Source organism: Dipodomys ordii, unplaced genomic scaffold (assembly GCF_000151885.1).
Source record: "Dipodomys ordii isolate 6190 unplaced genomic scaffold, Dord_2.0 Scaffold177, whole genome shotgun sequence".
NCBI classification, from domain to species: Eukaryota; Metazoa; Chordata; class Mammalia; order Rodentia; family Heteromyidae; genus Dipodomys; species Dipodomys ordii.
Window position 1 is genome coordinate 113,641 of NW_012267393.1, and position 9,095 is coordinate 122,735.

A 9,095-nucleotide genomic window follows, 5' to 3' on the forward strand; every position below is an offset into this window, starting at 1 on the left:
GCGGGGAAGTAAGGCGCTCAGCCCTTTGGGCTCTAGCCATCACCGGGACGTAGAATGGACTGGGAGTGGGGGCAGGGGAGGCCCGCAGAAAGTAGGAAGTGATCAGGATGCCGGGTGACTGCCCCTTAGGGCAGGTGCATAACTAACTAGCTGGTGGTGGCAGCTCAAGTCGGGGCAAAAGCAACGCCACCCTTCCCTCTCGGAAGATTTGAGTTTTGAGAGAAAAGTTTTAAGATACTAGTGCTTTCTCTCTTTTCTTGCACAAAACCAAACGGAAAAACAAAAAGCAAAGCCCGAAGCCATTATTTCCATGCCTCTCTCCTTCCTAGACCAGCTGGGAGATGCTGAAAACTGCAGAGGGTTTTGTTTTGCCTCCTGTTCTCTTCCCCTCACCCCCAATGCAGGATTCCTTCCCTAAGATCGCAGGACCTGGGGAGGGTAACCACCTGGGTGAGAGGGCAGGGGAATGTAATTAAGTGACATGGGGTGGGGCAGGGTAATGCCTGGGATTGTTCAACAGACTCCCAACAGGAGGATTCTGTCTTCTCTTTACAGCCAACATGCCCATCACTCGGATGCGCATGAGGCCCTGGCTAGAGATGCAGATTAATTCCAACCAAATCCCAGGGCTGATCTGGATTAATAAAGTGAGTGGAACTCTGGATTAAAAACAACAACAACAACAATACTTTGGCCACTATTTTATCCCATGTTCTTTTAGGGGACCAAAGCTTCATCTGCAACTCAAAAAGGAAAATGATAAGAGGACAGGGAGATGTATTTTCCAGCGGGTTCCATGTGTTGGGCCCAGGCCATGCTTGCCTGGCTTCTCAGGATATAACCAGGACACTAAAGGCACTTAGGGAAGTGGTGCTGTGGCTCAAGTGGTAGAGCGCTCGCCTTGAGCTGAAGAGCTGAAGGACAGCGCCCAGGCCCAGAGTTCAAGCCCCATGACCACCACCACCACCAAAACCTAAAGGCACTTAGTTTCCATCAGCTTCTGCAGAGCTTGGGTTCTTATCTTTTCTGAGTGAGGGAGACTCCTGCTATCCACACAGCATCTCCAGGGCTCTGATTGGACACATAGAAGACAGGTACAAACTGCTGGGCAGGAAGATGGCTGGTTCAGCAGAGGACCCAGGAATTAATCTTGCACCTGTTACTCTGGCCTCTTAAAGTCTATAGCTGATGCACTTGGAGCAACATAGACCCAGTAGATTTAGCAACAATGTTCATCATCACCATTATCATAGTAACCATTACAATGTGGCTGCTAAGTATGTTACTTAAATTTGTGGCACCTCAAGCTAGGCACCAGTGGCTCACACCTACTATCCTAGCTACTCAGGAGGCTCTACTACTCTGGGGATTGCATTTCAAAGCCAGCCCAGGCAGGAAAGCCTGTGAGACTCTCATCTCCAATAACCTACTCAGAAAAGGCCAGAAGTGGCGCTGTGGCTCCTGTGGTTCAAGTGGTAGAGAGCTAGCCTTGAGCAGAAGCAGCTCAGGGTCAGCACCCAGGCCCTGAGTTCAAACCCAGGGCAGAAAAAAAAAAGATAGAAAGAAGGAAAGAAAGAAGAAAGAAAGAAAGAGGAAGGAAGGAAGAAAGGGGCTGGGAAGGTGGCTCAGTGGTAGAGCACTTGCCTTGCATGCCTGAGGCCCTGGGTTCGATTCCTCAGCACCACATAAGCAAAAAGAAAAAAGCTGGAAGTGGCGTGGCTCAAGTGATAGAGCACTAGCCTTGAGCTGAAGAGCTGAGGGACAGCGCCCAGGCCCAGAGTTCAGGCCCCACGACCGGACCCAAGAAAAGAAAGAAAGAAATCGTGTCACTTCCTCTTCACAGTAGTGCTGTGAGATAGGTCCTAGAGAAGGAATGAATCTATGTTACTACTTGAGGTAGATACCAAGATCACACAAAAAGTACTAATACCAAAATTTGAACTTGAACAGTGTGAATCAAAAGCCCACAATAGTTATTAGCCACCAGTAATAATGACAGGAAGACTTTAACCATACCTCAAAAAAAAAATAGTTTTTTGAGGTATGTTTTCTCATTTCAGAGGAAAGAAAACTTTTGAGAGACACAAGGACAGTGCTAAGGTCACACAGTAGTCAGTATGAAGATCTATTTCAGGACTTCCACAGGGGTGTATAAGGTCCCCCTGTGTAGGAGCAGTAGCCCCAGGTGTCCTGAGCAGACTGTTCTAATGGAAGAAATTCTTCTGTTTTGTCCTGGCCAGAGAAACATCCCAACATGTGTAGACAGGGCTTTGGAGTATACTCTTATGTGTCATATCTGTAAGAAGAGTGTCTTTAAAAAAAAAAAAAAACAAGAGTGTCTGTTGAGCTGACTGTGCCACAGTTTATCAGAACCCAGACTCTCCTAAGAGATCCAGAATGGCCTGCTTAGGGCAAATTTCAGGATGGATAGGTCAACCCAAACTGGATGTCAGGCTGAAAAAAAGGGAAGTCAGCCTTTTCCCTAACCTGGGGCCTGGGTAATCTCAGCCTGTGGTCTCTGAACTGACAGCCTGTGTGTGTGTGTGTGTGTTGTTCAGGAGGAGAAAATCTTCCAGATCCCATGGAAACACGCTGCCAAGCATGGCTGGGACATCAACAAGGATGCCTGTTTGTTCAGGAGCTGGGCCATTCACACAGGTGTGTCCCTGGTGCCCTGGCTCCGAGGCTGGGGAAGAGGCAAGAAGAGACACTAGTGTTAATGTAGAGATTCTTGGTGGTCCCTGAGCTTCCTGAATAAGTACAAGGTGCAGAATTCCTAGGGAAGGGACCAGGAGTTTCTAGAGGAAATAATCCATCATTTCAGCAAATTCTCAAAGGTATTTGTAAAGCCAGAATCTTAGAAAGCATGCCTTCAGGGAATTTATTTCTAGATCAAAGTTCATCCTAGACAAAACAATTTCTGAAACAGAACACTGAAAGGCCCACATCTTCCTTTCTTTAGGTACTGCTCAAGGCCCATCTGGTTGGTGGCCTCCCTTTCTTCCTTGAGGGATGGAGCTCTTGGCCAAACTCAGAACAGTCTGCTTACCTATTAGTAACTGTTCTTTGCTGCCTACTCTGTGCCCACTCCTACTCTGGAAATATCAGATAAATCCTGATTGCTGCCCTCTGGCTGCTAATAGCACAAGCAGGAAGACTGGGCAGGGTCTAAGGCATAGCACAGGGGCCTTCTAATGCACTTGGCTGGGGCCTTCACTGAATCCTGCTGGATGTTTGAGCCTGGACATCTGAGAAGCTCTAGATTCTAGAGACTATTGCCAGGAATATGTGGTGGTTTCACCACTGTAAGTGTCTGGGGTACCTTCTTCCTGGCCCAGGGGGCAGTTGATGATCCACTTAATTCTCCTGCTCTGTAGGCCGATACAAAGCAGGGGAAAAGGAGCCTGATCCCAAGACATGGAAGGCAAACTTTCGATGTGCCATGAACTCCCTGCCAGACATCGAGGAGGTGAAGGACCAGAGCAGGAACAAAGGTAGCTCAGCTGTGCGAGTCTACCGGATGCTTCCACCTCTGACCAAGGACCAGAGAAAAGGTTAGGCTTTGGGCTAGGTTCTCAGGAAGCACTTGGGAGGGAATGAGGGAAGGTGGTCAGTTTGGTTTGTACGAGACTGATAGTCTGCCTGCCCCACAGAGAGAAAGTCCAAGTCCAGCCGAGACACCAAAAGCAAGATCAAGCGGAAGGTGAGTAGGGCCCTGTGCACTTGGGCCTTTGGTTGAGGTGGGTCCAGGGGAGCAGTGGAAAAGTGCTACTACAGACCTAAAGCTCTTCTCTCTCTCTGCAGTCATGCGGGGATTCCAGCCCTGATAACTTCTCTGATGGACTCAGCAGCTCCACTCTGCCTGATGACCACAGCAGCTACACAGCTCTGGGCTACATAGGCCAGGACCTAGAGATGGAGCAGGCCCTTACTCCAGAAGAGGCTGCTGGTCTGGCAGGGGAACCCACAGGTTGGTAGGATGGCTCTTTATCTTTGGTCTAGGAGGTATCATGTAGCACTCAGAATGGTCTGTTAGGAGCAGGTTGAAGGTGCTGGGTTTCTTTTTCTGCCAGTCCTAGGGCTTGAACTCAGCCTGAGCTGTCTCTGAGCTTCTTTTGCTAAAGGCTAGCACTCTATCAATTGAGCCACAGCGCCACTTCTAGCTTTTTCTGTGTATGTGGTACTGAGGAATTGAACTCAGAGCTTCACACATGCTAGGCAAGCACTCTACCACTAAGCCACATTCCCAGCCCCCTGGGTGTCTTGTAAACATACCATCTTGACCTATGATCTCTTCTCCACCTGCCCCTCTACAGCACTGTCACCATGTGCCGTCACTAGCACTCTCCCTGACTGGCACATGCCAATGGAAATTGTGCCAGACAGCACCAGCGAACTGTACAACTTCCAAGTGTCTCCTATGCCCTCCACCTCTGAAGGTTTGTACTTGAACTGCCTGCGTGATTGGGTCCTGAGAAGGGATTCCTGAGGGAGAAAAGATGCTCAGAGCTCCACCTGCCCTTTTTTTTTTTTTTTTTCTGCTGGTCGTGGGCCCTGAACTTGGCCTGGGTGCTGTCACTCAGCTCTTCAGCTCAAGGCTAGCGCTCTACCACTTGAACCACAGCACCACTTCCGGCTTTTTATGCGTATGTGGTGTTGAATTGAACCCAGGGCCTCATGCATGCAAGGCAAGCACTCTACCACTGAGCCACAATCCCAGCCCTCCACCTGCTATTGAGCTGACTGGGCTGAACATTGCTTATCCTTGTCCCCAAGGGAAGAGGGAAGCCTGTGGACACCAGGCAGGCAGTTCAGACCAGGCTACAGGCTGGGGTGGGCTAGGGACAAGAAGAAAGAAGCCAGGGACTTGCTTGTGCTCCTGGCTCCTCTGCAGCCCAAAGTCTCTGAGAGTGGAGAAGGAAGTGAAGGGGTGGGAAGAGGCGTGGCTCCATAGTTTGGGAGGCTGAGTCGGCAGGACAGTGTCCCTGTTCTGGAATCTCCATGGCAGGCAGATGTTCCTGGGAGAGAGGGAGCATGCACCCGAGTGTGCTGAGGGACTGGTGGGGCTAGAACTGCATGCAGGGTGAATACAGGGTGAATGTGGCTGACCGCCAGTCAATCTCTGCTCTTGTTCATGTCCAGCTACAACAGATGAGGATGAAGAAGGGAAATTACCTGAGGACCTCATGAAGGTAAGGTCCCTTCCTTCCTGGTAGATAGGCTTTTGAAGTGGTCAGTTCTCAGGGGGGAAAGAACTAGCAGAAACTTCCAAATCAGTGAGTGGGCAGCTGTTGGCACTTCCAGAACAGTTCCAAAGGTGCAGGTGCCACAATCCTTTTATGGCTGGTTGAAGACACTGGGTAGTGAGTGAGGGCAGGTGGGAAGCCTGGTCGCTAGAAGACCATCCTGTACAAGCCTCAGCCCCAGACAACTGAGTCCGCTGTGATCTGTGATGGGTCCTTGGCCTGTGTCCTATTCCCAACATGCCCAGCCCTGCTAGTTTGGGAAATGCACATCAGGTTTCAATAATCAGCCTTTGGAAAAAAAAAAAAAATCAGCCTTTGGGATCAGCAATAGGGCTCTAATTTTTTTTTTTTTAAAGCAGAAATTGTCCTCCAGCTTATCTTTTCAGCTAGTTTTTCCTTCTTTCCTCCCTTCCATCTGTCGGTCCTTTACTTTAACTCAGAGCCTTTCATTTTCACTCACAGCTGGTGTCTGGCATTTTGCTGGTTAATTGTCGATAAGTCTCAGACTTTCCTTCCCTGGGCTGGCTTTGAATCTTTTTTTTTTTCTTTTGATCAGTCGTGGGGCTTGAACTCCGGGCTTGGGCGCTGTCCCTGCGCTCTTCAGCTCAAGGCGAGCACTCTACTGCTTGAGCCACAGCACCACTTCTGGTTTTCTTGTGGTTTATTGGAGATAAGAGTCTCAAGGACTTTCCTGTCCCCACTGGTGTTGAACCGCGATCCTCAGATCTCAGCCTCCTGAGTAGCTAGGATGATAGGTTAACTGCTCTGCTGCAGTTAAAAGTGAATACAAAACAGTTTTTGAGGTAGGTTTATCCTGGCTTTGCCCCATCAGCACAGAAAACTTAGTCAAGCTTTGAATGTCTAGCTTTTCTAGACTTGTTATGCAACCTTTGCTTTGAGCAGCACTGCCTGTTACCCACTTGAGGGAAGTGGAAGAAATTCTGTGCTAGAAGGTGGGGTGGAAGGAGTGGGGAAATGACTCCAGAATTTGTGGGTTTGTGCCTCTCAGTCCCCAGGGCTTGTCTTGACCGCACTTCACATCCCAGCTGTTGGAGAATGTGGCAATGTGCGGCAGGTGTGTGATCCTGGCTGAGAAGCCTTAACTCCTTGAGGGCAGGGCAACACTAGAAGGCAGCTGATGGCTACTTGCTCCTCTGTCCCCAGCTTTTTGAACAGTCAGAGTGGCAGCCAACGAACGTGGATGGCAAGGGGTACCTGCTCAATGAACCTGGAACCCTGTCCACTTCTGTCTATGGAGACTTCAGCTTCAAGGAGGAGCCAGAAGTTGACAGCTCTGGAGGTGAGAAGTCCCTGGATCCTGACTGCTTCTTGGAGAAGGGAGAAACGTGTGGTGGGGAAGGCTTGAGGGACAGAGTTGTTAGAACAGACAGATGAAGCATCATTCTTAGGCTGAGAGGAAAGGGTGTAGACAGCTTGTGAATTAGCTGCAGCTCTCACTCCTGAGGTTTGCCTAAAGATGAGTGGGTCCTTGCTGTTATAGGTGGACAGCAGAAACTGTATCAGTGGCTTTCAAGGACTGCAGGGCAGGGTGGGAGGGCATACCTTACACTCCCACCCTCTTCCTCATGCAACCTTCTTCACGTCTTCTAGGGGACATTGGGCTGAGTCTACACCGAGGCTTCACAGATTTGAAGAACTTGGACACCATCTGGCTGGACAATCTTCTGACCCCAGTCAGGCTGCCCTCCATCCAGGCCATTCCTTGTGCACCATAGCTGGGCCCTCCCCTCTTGCTCCACTGAGTGAGCAGGGCCCAGGCATCATGGCAGATGTGTTGCAGAGAAACTGGACTCCTGTGGGCCCCTTGACATAACGAAGTGTGATTCCACTGCCAAGCAGGGTTGGGACCACCCTTCTTGGGTTAGTGGACGCTCAGGGCTTAGCAGACCAGGGGTTTGGGCTTGTCCTGACTCTGCCTTCTGGGAAGATGGGGTTGGGATTCTGAGACTGGTTTATCAGTTGAGGACTTGGACAGGAATTGGCCTCTATTTTCTATCTCAGCCCAACTTCCTGGAAAAGATTTTGCTGTCACTGAGCTGGCCCTGAGGGGAACAGACAGTGACCTCGGAAGAGCGTAGCATCAGCCCCTGGGCTGACTCTGCACTAGGAGACAATTGCACTAAGTGAATCCTGTTCCCAAAGAATGCTTCCCTTCCCAGCTGAGCCCTGGGGTCTGTTCCAAAGCCAGTGAAATGTGAAGGAAAGTAGGGTTCTTTGGGGCAGTCCTCCCTCAGCCTTAGGGGAGCTCTGCCCTGCTCCTGCTCCTGAAGTGCTGAGGGGCTTGGGAAAAAACATGGCACTTTTTCTTGTGGACCTTGCCACAGTTTTGATCAGAGTGTACACTAACATGTCCCCCAAGCTCTTGGCCTTTGTGTTTATTTATACAGTGCCTTCCCCGGTGCTCACCTCCGCCTTAAGCCCCCGCAGCCCTCAGCAGGCCCAGGGAGGAAGTGTGAGCACTTTGGTGTGACTTTGGAAATTGGAGACTCAAATCTAATTACTAAGTCATGTATGACAACATATGGATATGTATGTAAATATGTACATTTGCTTTTTATAAAAGTTGTTTACAAGAAGTGTGGCTTTTTATTTAGAAATTATAGTTGCTGGGCTGGGAAGGTGGCTCAGTGGTAGAGTGCTGCTTGCCTTGCATGCATGAGGCCCTGGGTTCGATTCCTCAGCACCACATAAGCAGAAAAAGCCAGAAGTGGAGTTGTAGCTCAAGTGGTAGAGCACTAGCCTTGAACTGAAGAGCTGAGCCCTCAGAGTTCAGGCCCCACGACCGACCAAAAAAAATAAAAAATATATATATAGTTGCTTTTTTTGGCTATTCCTGAGGCTTGAACTCGGGGCCTAGGCTTCTTTTGCCCAAGGCTAGCACTCTACCACTTGAGCCACAGTGCCACTTCTGGCCTTATCTGTTTATGTGGTACTGAGGAATGGAACCCAGGACTTCATGTATGTTAGGTAAGCACTCTACTACTAAGCCACATTCCCAGCCCTTGGCTTTCCTTTTTATGGAAACATTCTGATGGATCCATTGTACCCTGCTTGAGTCTGAGCTTGGGGTGAGCACTGATACATCTACTGTGAATCTTTACTATTATGGGCATAGATGACAGTGTAGGGGGGCAATCATGTCACAGGGGGCATACTCATGTAAAGACAATCATGACTTTGTAGCCGTAGCTGGGACTGTTACCAGTTTGTGTTCTTCTGAAGAATATACATAGACTATGTATGACTTGGTGAACATGTGTGTGCTCCTTCAGAAAGTGAATAACACATCACAATCGGACAAGAACACACAACAACCCAAGAAAGACCTTGCTGGGGACTTGGTGTCATGCTGAGTGATGCGTGCTGTCTAAAGAGTGATGGAAATGTTCTCTTCGTACTGTTCAGTATGGTAGGCATTGGTACAAGGCACTTGGCAGCTAAGCACCTGACCCATGCCTGGCCAATGACACCTTCAGGAACTGAACTTTATTTTATTTTTGGTGCTGGTCCTGGGGCTTGAACTCAGGGTCTGGGTGCTGTCTCTAAACTTCTTTTACTCAAGGCTAGCACTCAACTACTGAAACCACTGGTCTACTTTTAGCTTTTTCTGAGTACTTGGTTGGAGATAAGAGTCTCAAGCCTTTCCTGCCTGCCTGGCTTCAAACATGATCCTCAGATCTCAGTCTCCTGAGTAGCTAGAATTACAGGCATGAGCCACCAGCACCTGGCCTCTATTCTTAATTTCAATCAAAATTTAAATAGGTACATGGCTACCATTTTGGAAATGCACATAGATGCTGCCTTGAGGGTAGATCTGAGGAGGGGCTT

General features: G+C 49.2%; 1 protein-coding gene across 1 annotated transcript; it reads left to right on the plus strand.

The window, feature by feature from the left end:
• Window positions 1-202: 202 nt before the first annotated feature.
• On the plus strand, window positions 203-7,843 carry Irf1 (interferon regulatory factor 1). The gene is made up of 9 exons (XM_013033815.1): window positions 203-647; window positions 2,559-2,658; window positions 3,378-3,554; window positions 3,654-3,703; window positions 3,805-3,970; window positions 4,317-4,439; window positions 5,143-5,192; window positions 6,411-6,546; window positions 6,858-7,843. Exons 1-9 carry the CDS (start codon window positions 561-563, stop codon window positions 6,980-6,982), a joined length of 1,014 nt encoding a protein of 337 aa, XP_012889269.1. The 5' UTR covers window positions 203-560; the 3' UTR covers window positions 6,983-7,843.
• Window positions 7,844-9,095: the final 1,252 nt, after the last annotated feature.

Bases quoted from the DNA above. Each gene is read 5' to 3' on its own strand.
- Irf1 (XM_013033815.1), top strand. From the start codon at position 561: ATGCCCATCACTCGGATGCGCATGAGGCCCTGGCTAGAGATGCAGATT. The intron at 648-2,558 runs GTGAGTGGAACT...TGTGTTGTTCAG, and splicing joins GGCTGATCTGGATTAATAAA to GAGGAGAAAATCTTCCAGAT. The intron at 2,659-3,377 runs GTGTGTCCCTGG...CCTGCTCTGTAG, and splicing joins GAGCTGGGCCATTCACACAG to GCCGATACAAAGCAGGGGAA.